At 43.3% G+C, this 17,426-nt stretch overlaps 1 protein-coding gene across 4 annotated transcripts in view; it reads right to left on the reverse strand.

The window, feature by feature from the left end:
- The window catches only part of LHPP (phospholysine phosphohistidine inorganic pyrophosphate phosphatase), a 95,368-nt gene that overhangs the window by 73,935 nt on the left and 4,007 nt on the right, over positions 1-17,426 (reverse strand). For all 4 annotated transcript variants that reach the window (XM_063338399.1, XM_063338397.1, XM_063338398.1 and 1 more), the window contains exons 2-5: positions 7,319-7,506; positions 6,748-6,901; positions 3,013-3,076; positions 1,763-1,855 (exon numbers count right to left, since the gene is read on the reverse strand). In XM_063338399.1, coding sequence (XP_063194469.1) covers positions 1,763-1,855; positions 3,013-3,076; positions 6,748-6,901; positions 7,319-7,506 — 499 coding nt within the window. The remainder of the gene's footprint in view (positions 1-1,762; positions 1,856-3,012; positions 3,077-6,747; positions 6,902-7,318; positions 7,507-17,426) is intronic.

The raw sequence follows: 17,426 nt of genomic DNA on the forward strand, positions 1-17,426 counted from the left end.
CCTTTGTTCCTTTTTTCCAGCTGCTTTTTCTTCTGCGTCTGAAATGGATTTTTTAGTTTGTTGGTTGGACGAATAGATTGAATACTTGCCGGGGCTGTACCTGCCATATTATGTTCAGGCTGAGCTATCTTGTTACTGGGAGGATATCGACAAAGTGAAGGGAATACAGAAAAGAACACGGCAGCGGGTTGGGGTGCAGAGGGACCGAACCACAAGGGAAGCTGCTGAGAGCTAAACACACAGTTTTAGTACGAGACAACTACTGTGATGATAACAAGTCTAGAAGTAATTGGAGAGAGAAAATATCCAGGAAGGCAAGCAGTCATTTTGGTTGTTACCTAGAGTAAAACTAGAAATAAGGAGATGCTGTTTAAAAAAAAGGAGATGAAGCATCCCGATGAATTCAGAAAAAGCTGCCTGCCCACGAGACCTCCTTGGCTGTGAACACTGTCGCTAGCGTACTTACAGATGCCCAGTTGTTTGGCCCACTGAAAACTACTCTGGACAAAACATTAATAAACGTGGAGCAGGGAACGCTCCTGCACAGGGAAGGAGATGGATTAGATGGCCTACTAGGTCTTTTCCATCTCCCCACTCTATAATAAAGTAAAACCCAAGCACATACTGAATTACAGGGCCATAATTTCATCTCCAGGCTCTAGGGACCTACAAGCCACCCAAACTTCACTCCTGTTGTTTATAATGTCACCAAAAACCCCTGATGGAATTATTACCTTGTAATTCACTGCTGTCTGTGAGTCATCTCATACTCATCCTTATGTCCTGTGTGACATAACAACAAATCAATAAAGAGGATCTGGGCACAACTACAGAGAGGGGAAAAAATAGGCTGTATTAAGCAAGCAGGGAGCATCACACATTCAGTGTGTTTCTGGAAAGCGTGATGAATCCAATAACACAGGAGAAGTTTTGGAGTCAGTCAGTGCTTCTTTGTTCCACTAAATTAGAAAATGCTTTACTTCTGCCTTTCCCTTTTACTAAAAAAAGGTAGCCAGTGTGACACCAAAGGGAAAAAAATAACATTTCGGCTGCAATTCCACCACGCTGCAGCCTCCAGTCACCAAGTGGACTGCCAGGCATTGGGGCACCTCTCATCTTGTGAGGCATAAGTCTTCCATAATTCCTTGGGAAAACTAACTTCTATTCTTCCATATTGTTTTCTTTAGCCTCCAAATAAAGGAATTTCACAACAGAAGTGCATTTTCTTTTGAACTATATGGCTAGGGAGGAAGGTGAATGAGAAAGCACAACACAACAGTACAAGCAGAAGGAGAAACTGCAGTAGAGAATGGCGGGATGTATGGAAGATTCTAAATTGGGTAGAGGTACGGATGGCACAAGTCAGAGCACAGACAGACAGACAGGAAAAGGGAAATAGCAGGTAGTAAAAAAGAATCCTCAAAAGAGCAGAGAAAATAATGTCATGCCTTTCAGGAGGGTAACAAGAAGGGCAGAAGAAATTCAACAGGTCCCCACTTGCTCCCCATTTACTCTCTTGGCTTTCAGTCCTCTTTTGTCTGCTTCGCATTATTTGATGGACTGGGCAAACACTGGAGTCTCCCTCTGAAACATTTTTCATATCGACCCAGAGTTTACCATGTTGTCCTGCCCACATTCCCTTCAACCTCCTCTGTAACTTTCCACAAAAACAGCAAACCAAAAAAAAAAAAAAAAAAAAAAAAAAGCATCAGTGGGCATAACTACATGGCACAACCAGTAGTCACAGCATCAGAAACCTTACCTCCTGTGGTGGAACTCCCATTTCTGCTAAGGCTGACTCAAAAAACGCTTTTGCTGGTTTTCCCACCACCTCAGCTTGGACATCACAAGCGTACTGCAAAAAAAAAAAAAAAAAGAGACACAAAAATGTTGATCAGAAAAGGATTTGTTCAACTCCATACTCCAGTCAATTGTATTAGAAGTATGTGATTAATGATTTTTGCTCTTAAATGCCACAATGGATTTGTGGGTGAAGGTGAATATCGGAGAATTTGCATAACAGAAGCGTTTAATGTTCTCTGGCAGAAGAGAAAGTCCTCCTGAAACATCTCAAGTTGCAAACCTTTTACATTCTCCATCATGAGAACAGTCTTCAGAGTCAGTTCCAGTATCACTCATTGTTGTAAGAGCACCACTCTTACAGAAATAGCAAATATCCTTCATATGAAACGATACTGGAGGGCCTTAAAAGATGTAGAGGGTTTCTTCAACCACCTGGCATATTTTTAATGATTCAAGTGACCAGTTTTATTTTCCTGCAACTAAATATCAGTACTATGCCGAAAAAAGGTGTTTTAGCTTGTTCTTAGACAACTAGAAGCCTGAACATATGGGGGAGGCAAAAACTCTCCCCAAAACTCACGTAGATACAAATGAATGTGCTGCAAGCACATATTACATCCATGATCTTCTGTGCTTGTATACTACCCTACTTTGCTTTATTCTCTGCATTCACTATGTATTTTTTTTTATCTCTCTGCAAGCCTATAAAAGCGAGAATAATGATTCTCTCCTCCTCTCACCCTTAGGTTCGCTTATCTATTGGGTTCCAGTTCTGCACAGACTTAATCAGGCTTAAAAACAGGATTGCACTTAAGTTTCTTGCTGAAGAAGGGCCTTTTGCAGTACCCTGTTAAGGGCAAGGGCTGCGTTAACAACGCTACACCAAACATAAAACGGACCTTCAGCTTTTCTTGGGTATCTTGCAGTCAATATTCCATGTTTTTCTTTTCTGACTCCTTCTTTCAAGGGCCTCCCTACCAATAAAGGTACCGCAATAGTAAAAGTTCACATTTTAAATAAAATAAAAATCATGAACAAAGCCAGAAAACAAATGAATCCACCCGTCTTTAGGATGCAGCAAATGAGTTTCAACCTGTGGAAACTTCCTCCACCAAGGTGAGTAATTACAAAAGATGACCCGTATTTATACCAGTTACTCTTTTAACAAGGTGCACAGAGCGAGTAAGCATAATGCAAGCTATAAAATACCTCTAATGCCTTCATATATGCTCCAACATCAAGTTTCAGACCATCAGTTTCTTTATAGTAGCGTCTGGAAATGAAAGTGATAAAGTTTCAATGAAATGAAAATGTTGGCAGTTAAATACAAAGAAACCACATTTTATTATTTCTGTGCCTATACAGATGTCCATATGGCTGCAACAAAAAGTCAAGTCATCAGAAACCCCGGAGCTTTAATTTAACACCAGGAATTAAGTAAAGGACAGGCTCAATACCATGCAATGCTGGGGAAAAGATCTCAGACCGGATGCCCACCTGGCATCTGGGACACAACTCCACCAGTTCAAAGGGATTTCAACTAGCTAATATCATGGATGAACTTGGCCTGGATTTTATTGCACAGAGTACTAGCTGCTCGCAAAGGACAGCGGTTACATTGCTCTTCCTTTAATCAGCGATGGAGACCCCTTGGCAGATACAAGATGAAGGCTGGCACCAACCAGCAGCTCTAACACCTTCTTTAGTATATCTGGAAGGGGGCCCCAAACACTTGACCATCACTGCTTGTCACCAGCCTCCCACACGAGGAAAGCCAGGACACTGTTTATTGGGACTACGAGAGCCCTCCAAGCTAAATTTTCTTCCTCCTGAAACTGTTCCTATTGCCATGGAGCTCATAAAATTAGTTGGCATCTTTACAGTGTTTTTCTGGAATAGCAAGTCGCATTAACGCAGGTCATCCAAGCTCTCCTGACCAGAGCAAAGACAGGTCTCTATATGACAGGAAAAAAAGGCAGGATGAGCAGTCAGTTAAGATTTTATGCCTTATCCTTCTGCCATTTTCGATTATTCAGCACAGCCTCTTTTTAAAATGACCACTTGACCTTTGCTAGAACAGCCATTAACCTTCTATAGTCTAGCGTAAACAGCTTAATTTTCTGACAGTGGCATGACAGAAGAAATTACAAAGCCAATTCCCACTCTCAGCCCAAAACAGATGCTAAATGTAAATCACTCCATTTTCAGGAGGAGGGCATTCTGCTTCAGTGACTCTGACACTTTCGTTTTCTATGGAATGAACTAAAACTTCAACCAAAATCAACCTACTTGCCCAAGGCAGGCACCTTGTTAAGGTCCACCCAATTACACTGGTTCTGCATGTTAAAAACGAAGCTGGCTTGTGGCTGGTTTTTGTACGTGGCCCTTTGCATCAACGAGGCTTCTCTAGTTAGGCGAACAATTCATCCAAATTATAATCTCCCTTTTTCGAGTCAGAGAACTTACCTACCAGAAAAACTCATTCAGAACTCACGTTCACATTACCTAAATGATCAATCGTTGAAAAACATAAGCTCATGGTGAAAACTTAGCTCAGAATATCAAAAAAAAAAAAAATCTGTATTTTAAAATGAAAAATAACATTTCAAAAAAAATAACAGTGGGTCTGTTTTAGAGCTGTCTACATCAATGAACGAACAAATAAATAAATACTTTTATATGCACAGGGTACGAAGGCATTTTTGTATTGATCATGTTGCAAATCTTAAACAAAGATTGATTCTGTATTTCATTTTGAAAGACAGTATCACATACGACAAAACTTGGTTATTTTATGCACATTAGCAATTCTGCTGTTGGCTCATCGTTTTCTCCTTATCCTTCTAACTGAGAAACAGTAAAGATTTTTTGCCCGTGTTGTAGGATCAGAGCGCGAGTGTCAGGTAAGGCAACACAATGGATTTAACTGCTCCTTCCCGCTGATAAATTCTACCCGGCTGGATCAATAACCCACAAACTAAGAAGGCTTTTCATGCCCATTACGGTCCAGTGAAAAAAGTTGTCACTACAGCTTCCTCAAGCTAAACGTGCAGAGTCTTTTTTAAACCTATACATTGCACCACAGATAAGAATAACTCCTTCAAGGCCGTTGGGATTTGTCATTATTAAGCACTAGCATTAATAACCTCCTGTTTAAAATCTCAGAACACAGCTAACTGAATTGTTTTCAGGAAAACATTCAAACTCCCTGACTGGATTTTTCCTGCATGTGAAAGCAGGAGGTCAAAACTTACCTTTGATGTTCAGAGAATAATTAAAAATGTCTTTTGATATTCAAACTATCAAAATAATTTATCTGTCACTTCAAAAGCACCGTTGTTTTTGCAGGTCTTCACCATACACACCAGCCCAGCCATTTCTCAATATATCCTTGAGTTCTCCCCTTTGGTCTTCTTGGCCACCACACTTTACTCACAGCCAGAGGAACATCTACCCCCACCTCCGACACGGTTCAGGTGGAGTTTGCGCATTGCAGCTACTTTCATAAGTTGGTAGGGTTTCTATATTAGCAAATAAAAACTCTCTTGGCTTCTTATTCCTCCTGTATAACAATCCTCAAGCCACCAGCATGAAAATGCTCCCTGATGTACGACATTTTCATACATATGAATCAATCTGCAGAGGTGCTAACGCTAACTTTCAGAGACGGCATCTTTAAGTATCCCTCAAATAGCAAGGAGTCATGTACGTCACACAGATCATTAGCCACCTCCAGCATCACACCTCAGCCACGACAAACGCGGGCAGGATTCGAACCTGGCAGCAGAAACCTCGCTGACTGTTGGCTGAAACAGAATTTTGGACCGCCTGATCCTTCTCACCACTAGTAACTTCAGGATGCTGGAAGATCAAACTGCATCACAAATCCACACTAACAGCCCTTTATCCAAGCATGGCCTGTTGGATATTTTTGTTTGGTTTGGGTTTCTTTCACTATTAAAAACCATTTATTTTCAGTTCAGACAGGAATGCATGGCTACAGGCAGCAGTTAAATCAAGAGTTCTTATCTCTGAGATCTTGCAGAGGCAAAGACGAATTCACAAGCAGTGTCTATCATCCTACTGGCCTCTTGCAATACTCATTCACTTGGGTGTCGCAAACATCAAAATACAAACTCTCCATGATTTCTATGGGGTTTTGAAGAGGCTCTCAGACTTGCTCTTAAAGCAACAAATGTCCTTTTGCTAGTGGCTTACAAAACTACAGCTATTTAACCCTCCCACTGCCACCTGCCCTGACGTGGATTGTTTCATCAAGGTCTATCTCATTCTTGAACGCTGACTTTGAAGAGTGGGAGGCTGGCATTTGCTGCGCTTATACACCAGGACGTCTCCAGGCTCTTTAAAGGCTGCTACAATTCCTCCTCAGAGGAGCAGCTACATTTCTCACCCTCTAGCACTTGATGAAACACACCCACACAACTGCTTACTCTGCACTGTCTACAGCAAAAAGACCACCAACAGTTGAAATTAAAAGCATGCTTCACCCAGCACTGTAGCACCACAGAGACCCTTCTGATGAGTGTTTTCAAAGTCAACTGGAGGATTTGGCGCGGCAAGTTCAGTTACTTCCAGTGCCCTCTGCAATCCTGCATCAGCACAGGGCTGAACGGTGGCTCCTGGGGAGCACCCGTACCACCTCCTTTTAGAGACTTATTTCAGTGTAATCGCTTCAGTTTTCCCTCACACCCCTGGAAAGACTACAAGTAAGTGACTCAGGACAGGACGCCAAGTTAGGCAACTGAACTGAGGATCCTTCATTAACAGATACCTACGCAGCCTGCTAATGCAGACACAGAGATTAATCGCCTAAAAATTGGTAGTGTGAATGCCCACACCGGTATCTGGCCTCCATTAAGTACAAAGACACTGGGGGAAATCAAAAAATGTAGAGACTTGAGGAAGAAACAGTGCTTAACTCACCCTCTTCCAAGGGAGATCAAAACAGGCTTCTCCATCCCAATCAGAACTCGGAAAGCTTCATTAAGGTTTGCATAGGTGAAGTTTTCTGCTGCATCTCCGATAACCACGCAGTTTGGGTTTGCTTTATCAATCTCAGCAAATTCAGGGACAAGATCTACAGAAGGAGGGGGGGGGGAAAAAAAAAAAAAAATTCACAAATGCCTTACCATTTCAGAGCCTATAGGAACTGATGGTTTTCCCCCAGATTTGTGTTTCCCTTCATTCATTACACAACACATTAAAAAAAAAATAAAATCCAAGTCCAAATAAACTGTTCTTCAGACCGCTCTATTCCTGACTGGATTCTGCTATTCATCTGTCCTACAACAAAGAGCAAAATAAACCATTTCCTACCCTTGCCTTAGCTCCCGCCACCCACGTCTCAGTGGCTCATTATACCCAAGCACCTAAACCACAGCTGGGAGCTCTGCCCCACACGAGCTATGGGAATTCATTGCTCTATCCCAATCTCCCACATCTCTCTGGGCTGTCCCCCTACGTGTCCCCGCCAACTGCTGCAGCGTTGTCCCACCATTGTGCACGAGCAAGTGTGGCCTCAGGCTGCGTTCCTTCAAAATGCGGCAGGCTGCTGGGGCTGGCGCAGTCACTTCGGCCACAGAGATGTCAAAGCCCATGCCCTGGAGCTTCTTTACAAACTTCTCCCGGGTCGCTTGAGTTTCATTAGTGCAGAACCGCAGCTTCAGACCAGATGCTTTGATCCTGTTGAGTAAAAGCAGCAGAGGGGTTAACCAGACATAGAAAATGAGCTAAGAGTATCAGTTTTGCTGTCCCATCCCTAACTTGGATAATTACAATAAAAATGCAAAGAGGAAATGCCAGAACAGGAGCAGGATCCCTTACTGTGACCAAGACACACCTAAAATATTGATTCTGGGAACTACAGCTGCAGATTTCACCTGCAGAGCCCCTGCCATAGCATGTCACTGCTCTTCTGAAACAGAGAGCTAAGCTGGACATGGCAGCATGGGTTATGCCCACCATCCCCAGGATACCACAGCACCAAAACCTCTAAAATCGAATTCCTTTTCTTTAAACTGGTCCGTGGATGTAGACACACATGACCTGAAGGCACTGCACAGCCGTGAGTACGGTACCTGGTATGGTGCCACTGGCTATTAGCATTTTAACCTGGATTTTCACCTTTCCACTGACCACCTCCAGTGATGTGCTGGAGGTAAGAGCAAGGCTTTGCACTTCTGCAGACTCCATGCAAGAGGCCAGCTAGTTGCAGTGACACTTATACCAATACTGGGGTGGCTTCAGTTACACTTGTCACTTAATTTCTCATAAAACACCTGTGCTGTTACTTGATGGGTAATCCTGAAAAATATGGTATCAGCTTATTCTTTAACACATGTTTACAGGTGAATGGCTTCTGAAGGAAAGAAAACAGGGGCCCAAGCGCCCAGAGCCAAGGATATGGTTCCTGTGGATCGGTTCTCTGCAATCTCATGCAAGTCCTCCGCCTCTCAGCAGCTTTTTTTCCCCACCCAAGCTCTGGTGACCTGCCAGGGATGTCATGAAAACACCTCTTGTCCAAGGATGAGTTGTCAGCTATTTGGAGAACCAATGTATTTCAAAGCCTCCTTGGAAAATTAGAAGCACTGAAAACATAACAAAATTTAAAAAAAAAAAAATTTGCGAGAAGGACTGTCACTCAGCTCCTCAACTATATTAAAATGCCTAATTTTGGTCGGTTTTAGTGTGAATTTGTACATAGTTATCTTTGAGGATCTAAGCTAATATAGGTTTAGACACCCAGGTAAGTTTGGGGCTAGGTTTATAAATTCATATTAAAATATTATTACATTTCTTTGCGTTAAGATGAAAAAGGACTTTTCTATTAGGAAAGCCTCTGCATTGATTCTCAAGACAACAAAACGTGGTGGGTTCCTTTCCTAGGGAAGATGATCCCAATTGGTTGGGGTAAACACCGAAACTGCCTCGAGGTAACGCATTCGATGACGAACTTTCCACCAAAGGATTCTTAGAAATCCGGCCTGACCCAGAGAGCCCCTTCTGCTCATTAAAACTGCACGCCAGTGTCTTCTTCAATAATGCGGGTGATTCATTTCTTTCTTATTATTTGTCTTTCCTAATCATAGGTATGTGAATTATCAATTACACTTAGTGGTTAATTGCCCTTCATAAAGATAGCTTTTCTATTTTAAATTAGGCAGTTAATATATTGTAACTAATAGCATCCACTTGTACATTATAAATATATCTTCATTGATTGGAGCAGTGAATGTGAGATTCACTCACAAGTTAATGAAGCAATTGAGTGAAGAAGTGCAGGGTGTACCCAGGGAATAATTATTGTTAATGAATTATGATGTGACCTTCTCAGAACAATGAACAATTGGTGTGACAGTGGGATGACAGTATTCCACATCTGTTATTCGAAACACGGTTTCAGCTGTAGTTAAAAAGCAAAGCAGTGTAATTTGGATACATAACAAACTTTAATAGAGTGTGCCGCGGTTAAAAAAAGTCTTATTCTAAACGCAAAGCCTATCTGCACACTCAGGAAAAAACCCCGTGACTCATGACTGCCTGGATGCAGACATTTGTTGAATAAGAATCTATTCTTTCTCTTCCTAAAGGTCAATGAAATGAATCCAGGAACAACACTAACCACCGACTTGCACCGACAAACAAGTACCCTCACAGGAGAGCTTGGTGGGAGCAAAAAGTTTTCCTATACTACAAATTTAACTCCTTTCTCAGAATTTGAGATGAAAAACAGCGTTACGCTTCTGAAAGGTTTGACCAAAGCAGAAGGAGCCCCAACACATCCTGGACTGCTTCACGCCTTTGTGGCCACCAGCAATTACCACCTCAACAAATGAGCTCAGTAACTGCTTTGGATCAGGTGAGGTCTACAAAGAGTTAGACCACGCTGGTCAGAGTCCTCTGGTGAAACACGGAAAGGACGCTCAAAAACATCCTGCAACACTAAACAAAAGAAAAACCACCAAGAACTCCAGAGAAGGCTTATTTCTACAAAAATACCTTCTCAATTGAAAGCCAGCTTTTCCTTCAAAGTTAGCATCTCTGAAAAGACCCTCTGCTAGCTCGCTGCCAAATCCTTGTACAATAGTCACACTCACTGGTACGAGCATGATCATACACACACCGGGACGAATCCATCCCTCGATGCTCAGCACAGGCACTGTGAGAGGAGCCTGCAGGCCAGCACACATCAGCAAACAACTATTAACCCAGAGCTTAAATAATTAGGGAGAGCTTTTAACAACAGCTCTACGTGGGGGGAAAACCTGCCTCCGCTCGTGTTTACAGCAAAACTCTCCTCCAGTTTTCATGGCCAGGTTTTGCACCAGGAGGAACTAAGAGATGCCTTGAAAGTCCAAGCGAGGGGAGATGCTTTGCACAGCGAGTCAATACTGTACTGGAGGCACCGCTGCTGAACTGGCCGGCTTAACAGGAAACCTCGAGCTGCGGAGCTGACCCAGCCACCAGTATTCACGTTTTAAGAAGCACGTGCAGAGCAACTTACTGCAATTTCTCGACCCAGCAAGTGTGGCGACGTTAGGAGAAGAATAAGGAACAAAATTTGTAACATGATGCCTCAGAAAATAAAGAGCAAGGGATTAGATACCTGCAGGTACAGAAGAATGAGGCAACATTTTATCAAGATCTCCAGCGTATTACAGATTTATCAGCATCTCTACTACAGAAGCACTGTCATGCCCAGGAAGCCCAGGCAATCAGGACTTCAGCCAACCCCCATACATCGCGGCCGTGATAAAGATCCCAGTCAGACTCCAGAAGCACCAGCAATCGATCCCGATTAGAGTGCAAGCCGAGCACGGGGACAGGCAGCACTGTGCTCCTCGCTGCGGGGACTCTGCACGGTCCAGGGAGCTGGGGACACCCCGAGGCTGCCTCTTGCTCCCCGTTTGGGGCTGTCAGCAGGCTCACCATCAGACATATCCGCTCCATTTCCAACATGACGGCTCACACCACTCCTGACGCCCACGAGAGGAACAGGGGAACTTGAACCTCACCTGCATGTGGGCAGCTGGGCGTGAAGGGAGAGCAGCTTCTGCCCTTTCGGGGTGTCACAAATGGCAAGCTCGGCTATGAGCACCTCTGCGGCAAAAGAAATGTGTCAGAGCCCCTCTCAGAGGGGGCAGCAGGGAGCAGAGGACAAGTCCAACTGCACCCCTCCAGCTGGGTCCCACACAGGCTCTGCAGAGCAGGCACTGAAGCAAAGGAACAAGTCACAGAAAAAACTTCCAAGCCCAAAATTGTAAGTGGACAGACAGGCACTGAACTAATACACCAACAGGTGGGTAAGGAGACTTTCTAAGCCTTTCCAGAGGAGGGATTTAAACCCACTCCAGTCAGAAACAACCGCTTGGTTGCCTAAACAATCCCTAAATCTAGAACTGGGCACGCCATGGGCACCCGTATAGGGGAGAGATGGAAATGGGGTTTTTAATTTCAGCCCCGAGCTGCCCCGCACGCTACGGCAGCTCTTTGAACTGACCTTTACCTCGTTCTGCCGGAGCAGGACACGACGCTGAGTGACAATGTCCCACAATGCAATTACCGTGCGTCAGATGAGCCGGTCCCTTACAAATCACCTCGAACTTTACACATCTGCTGGCTGTCAGCATCTGCCAGGTTCACTCACCCGAAAATAATGAAAAAACTCTCATTATTGTTCCATAACAGGTAAAGTGTTAGGACAATTATTAGACATCCTGACTGACCTTGTGCAGACTTAACCAACTGCCCTTGCCAACCTTTATGGGCAGCCTTTGGGCATATAAAATACAAAATCTGTTTTTAGATGATGTAAAGGTTGCAACACCAGTAGGAAAAGAAATGGCCATGGGATCTAGACTGGAAGCCATCACTCCTTAAAGTCACGTTGTCCCGCACGTGGCAGAAGCAACTAAGGACACGGTATAAGGCTAAACTTCAGACTTTGGCCACTCTCTTTTGCAGGGAAGGTTTTTCCTAGCATGGGAGCAGAAGGAGAGCTCTGCCAGCGGCCGGCGGGTCCTGTGCAGTGGGCAGGGGGGCAGACAGCGAAACCCTGGAAAAGGCAACAAGCCTGAGCCTGGCGACTATCCAACACCAACTTCAACGGGGTTTGGAAGAGCGCTGGTTATGAGATTTCCAGAACTGGCTTTTTATCTTGCTTTTGGTTTTTCAGAGTGGTATGTTTTTGTTTTTATTTAGAAGCAAAGAAAGCGTGCTATTCATTTATGCTATTTGACTCTTTTGCATCAGCCAATTAATATCAGTGTAAACTTGACAGCATTTAATACTGTCTCAGAAACACGTGGAAATAACAATACCAGAGAGTTATCTGCCTACACCCAAACAATAAAGTAAAACCAGGACTCGTGCAGGAATGCCTTCCTCCCACCCCGGCAGGGCTAACGGTTGCTTATTGCCCTCTGCAAGGGCCAGGGTGCTGGTGCTACAGGTAAAACGTTGCCTGTCAAAAGGGGATGAAACTGAGCCAAGAAGAAACAGAGCATAATGGTCAAAAATAGAAATTACTTGCCTAGTTTTGAGGTCAATACAGAAGAAAGGGTTTGAAAAGAGCAGAAATGTATATCACTTCTTCAGCCTGCCTGGCGGACGGAGAACCACAGTGCACGATATGCAGCAGCCAGCACCTAAAAATCACACTCAAAATAGAATGATAGAATGGTTTGGGTTGGAAGGAACCTTAAAGTATCATCTAGTTCCAACCCCCTGCATGGGCAGGGACACCTCCCACTACACCAGGTTGCTCGAAGCCCCAAAATGACGAATTAAAATGGGGTTTGCAACAAGAGATCATGACTAGTCCTCAACAGTCTGTGTAACGGTGAGTAAAAGCTCATCCAGATCACAAAATGGTGAGTGATTAGGGCAAAGGGACGTATCAAAGTCTTTCGTGCCCTCAAACACTGCTGACTCGCAGGCGATGGGATGTTTTTCCATTGCCCACGAAAGCCTCCCTGGCTGGCCCTGCCACTGCCAGGGAGTGAATCACCCAGCAAGTTATAGACTGCTCTACGTAGAAAGTAAAATCCCTCTTCTAGCCCCTGCAATGAACAGGTTACATCTTGAATGTCAGATTATGTTACATTTATGAATTAAAGCAAATCCTGAGACTGATGTTGCAGGCTTTTCCCAGGAGAACCTCCTGCTGCCAGAGCAGGACACACACCTGAGAAGAGGATGCAAAAGGGATTTCTGGCTCAGCACTGGATGAAAGTGATAAACCCTTTTGGGGTCCAGCTGTGGAAATGCCTGTGCAGGGGGAGAGTACATTCGCTCTGCTTAAAAAGTGTATTTGTGGCAATTGCGTATTAAACTTTCTCCATGAATCTGCATTCATGCTATTTCAGCGGCTACTTCAGCAGAAAGCATTTTTCATCTTTACTTTCAGCTTCCGAAATAACGCCAAGCAAAATCATTCTTTCCGAAGGGGGCCAGCCAAAAAAGCTTTCGTCCATCCTTAGTTCACTTGGCCATTTTTTACAGCACAAGTCTCTCCCAGTTCCACAGAAACACTGGACTTCCCGGTGTTTTGCTCGGTGGGTGTGATGAGATCAGAGGAGTGTGGGTGAAACCCCACACGCTCCTGTGACAGAGTGACCTTACCCTGCTTTCTGGTCATTCCTTCTCTATCCTGGTGTTCAAACCTTTCTGTCCCTCTGATTTCTTCCATCCTCACAGTATGTCCAAACTGCTTGAATCTCGCTGTCACATCTCTGATGCTACTTTTGTCCCCTGATCTCCTGTCATTCACTGATGTCCTGTCATTGGTCTTGAGTACAGCTGAGCTCATTAAAGCTCCCGTTCTCTGGTGGTCCAGCTTTCTGCTCCGTATAGCAAGGCTGGCCTGACAAATCCTTACATGCTGCACTTTTTGGCCCCGCTCCCCCTTGGATTCTTGTGTCTGAAACTCGTCTCTACATCTGCTATCTCACGAGCACAATTTCCTCTCCAGACCCATATGGCTCACCTCACTCTATATATAGAAGTGGATAATTTGGAGGGAATCCAAAGGAGGGATTGCAAAAGGGATTAAAAAAATAGGAGGGCATTGCCTTTGAACACAAATGAAGGCAGATTAATAGGCACATATGAAGGATCCACAAGGAAAAAGGCCAATGTTACTTAAAGGTGGGCAAGGGTGAAATAAGAAAGGGTACCGTTATATAACTAAAGACTCTGGAAACACCACTTTGAGACACTGTTTGACAGCAAGGACTGAAAATCACGAAACTGTAGTTCAAAGTAAACTTTAAAAACCTACCAACACCATTATTTAGGTACTTCAATAATCCGGAATTTTTCAGAGGTAGGAAGTACTGGAAGCTGTACATCAAAACAGACACGAAATCTGTTTTGTCCTGAATTCTCTACTAAGAGTTGCTTTCTCTGAGGCACTGATTACAGCTGGATACCAGAAATATGGAACAAATTACCTGATACCATAAATCATATTCCACCTGCCTGAACAGAAGGGTAGACAACAGATTTGTCTACAGATTTGTAGACAACCATACACCACAACAATGAAATCTAGAATTAAGCATTTAATAAGAATAATACATGCTTTTCAAGTGAATTTGCAGAAAGGAAGCACAAAGCAGAATATCAGAAAAATCTTTCTCGTCTATTATGTTCGGTAACAAGATGCATTTAATCACTGCAGATTACCAAATTACCTTAAAGTATTACACCTAGCAGTCCCAGACTTTAACCACGCCGCGGGAACTGAATCAGGGTTTCTCACCTCATCTTGTAGGGGCTGGCTGATTATAGCACCGCAGCAACACAGTACCACGTACGGTTCAAACATATGGGTATATTTTGTGACAGAAGTAAACTCTGGCAGACTTTAAAAACTTGGTAACTCTCCACTTTGGAGCTCTCAAGAAAAAAATCTGAACTTCAGGGATTCAGTTAGCATGAAGAGGTCTGGAATATATTTATTTGCATTAAGCAAAACGTTTTTATGGATAATATAATGAATCATATTCCAATAGCTTTCATTCTGTGATAAAAACAGTCGGGGTTTTTCTGCCTCTGAAGCTACTAATTACGCCATATAAATTTCAGTCAAACCCAAGTTATCTTTGTCACTGTCAAATTCTTATTATGTATACAAACAGCACCTGTTTGTAAATAATTAATTCTATTTCTCAGAAGAAGAAAGTAAATTACCTAAAGGTTTCATTTAGCCTATTTTATAGAGAAAGAATTCACTCTTGCATGCTCTGCTTACCTACTTTAGAAAGTACCATACTATTTCATTGCAATAGCTCAAAGACCAAGCTACGTTCCAAGAAATTTGATTGGATTTTAACCTGGAAGCAATCGACAGCTACTACCAGTGCATCACTTGCAAAGACAGCATGGAATCTGAATGGGAATACTGCTGAGGAGATGCAGAGAATCAGGGTCAATTCTGAGATTCCAGGCTGACTTCACCAAATATGAAAGATGGGGGAGGAAAAAAAAAAAAAAAAAAAATACTACTGTAGTGGTAAACTGAGACAAGTCTCAAGTTCTAAGGCAGAGAACGAGGCAGTGTGCTGCTCATCCACTTCAGGGCTTTATCAGTCTTCATACAAGGTAGTGGACAAACAAGTACCATTAGGTAGCAGGCATCACTGTAGCATCTTCTATTATTCTTTATTGGTAAACATTTGTATGGCACATAATCGTGGTGAGAGACAATAAGTAGCTCAAGACCCTAAAGGTTAATGATGTTTAAATTCCTAAAGCGTAAGCACTTACTCATGCAATTTGTGTAGAGAGTGGAGTACCCACAACTTCAGGGACACGGATATTTTTAAAATAATAGTGAACACTGCTAATTAGGAAAGCAAATATGAGTTAGGAAGGTCCACTGCTCTCAGAAAACTGAGGCTATAGCTAATGTTACAGACTAGAGTAGAGCTGTGACAACTCCACATACACTGAGGATCAATTCCTGGATTTCTTTCTGGCTCTGCCAGTGAATGGCCACATGACTACACAGAACTGCTCCATCTTTTTGTGCCTCTGCTGCTCCAGAAAGGGCAGGTGACACCTTCCCTTCTTTGAAATCCATGGATAGAAAGTGCAAAGAGAGTCAAATGGGAAGACAAATGAATGGATATTTACACAAGAGTAGTTTAAAGTCTCTTTCTGGGAGGAACAGCTCCTTTGAAATTACATGTCCTGAAGGCATAGCAAGCCTTGAAACTTTGAACATCTGCACAGACTGTGCTAAGCCATGCTTCGGTTACCATCTCTAACAAAGATTTCCTATTCCTTGTTGCACACACACTTTCAGGTGGCTCTTTGTAAACTCACAACTGTCCCACATGAACCCCCGCATGCTGAATTGCTTTACAGTTCCAGTTCCGCTTACTCCCCTGACAATCTTCGCCTTGTTAGACTCTCCAGGTATTTTATTTTAACACGACTGCCCAGCTGCTCCACAGCCTCCCTGCTCCCCAGATTTCCGTTGCTCTTTTAAAGAACTCTGTAGAAAGTTGTGCTAACAGATGCACTATACTGGCCAAACAACAGGATGTTGTAAACGTCCAACTACTGTGTGCTTTTCATATGGATATGCTAATGGGCACACTATCAGCACACAGCTGTAAATGCAAATAACAGAGCACAGGCTGAGCATCTTTTATGGATGTTTAACCACCTTCTGTCTTGTAAGAGACCAGCTCCCTGCTATTTGTAAGATAAAAAGCGAATAGCTCACCTCGTGGCAATGCTGTGTAAATCAATTAAGACAATAACAGCACGGTACAGAGGCACTGTTAAGGCTGGCTCCAGAAGAAGCCTTTAAGTCACCGATGGGCTTTCTGATCTGTTCCACAGCCAGTTAATCACACACACTCGGAAGAAATGTGCTTTACTTGACTCTGTTATAAGAATTTTTTAAAAACAACAACAAACGTATGCCACAGTAAACTAAACAATCAAGAAATGTCACGGGTTAAATGTTTTAAAAGGCCGAATTATCTAATCAATCTGCTTTTGGATTTTCTAGTCATCCACCACTCCAAAACACCCACCTGAAGTTAACAATAGCAGTCACCAGTGGATTTAATGGCATTCCTGGCACCTTGGCTCTGGGTTAATCCAGGGGTGCCAGTGCCCTTAGGCACAGAGGTGCCTGTCTGCCATAGCCTGGCCGAGTAACAAGAAGGATCCAGATCTGCCTTCATATTACTCGAGCACAGGAGGTGGTCTGCTTTGCACAACACATACTTCTGCGGCTCATCCTTTCGGCCTCCAATTCACCAGTTCCCTTTCAGTGCACACTGAATGCTAAGATACTTCACAGGTAAGATTTGTCCGAGATGCAGGTACACTAGCAATAAATAATGCATTCCCAGTTGTAACACTTAGTGCTTTATCACAAGTTATAACAACTTGGACAGTGACTACTGATGCTTTCCTCAGGAGGGTCTCTACAGCACCGGGAAGTGTGTAACTGCATGTCACCTTGGTGAGTATCCATTTGGATACTGACCAATGGTCAGTATCCATTCAGTATCCATCAGCTTCTTTGGCCGTTTTGCCCTCCACATGATTGTACTGCTAGCTAAAAACAAACAAAC

Source organism: Chroicocephalus ridibundus, chromosome 6 (genome assembly GCF_963924245.1).
Source record: "Chroicocephalus ridibundus chromosome 6, bChrRid1.1, whole genome shotgun sequence".
Taxonomy (NCBI): domain Eukaryota; kingdom Metazoa; phylum Chordata; class Aves; order Charadriiformes; family Laridae; genus Chroicocephalus; species Chroicocephalus ridibundus.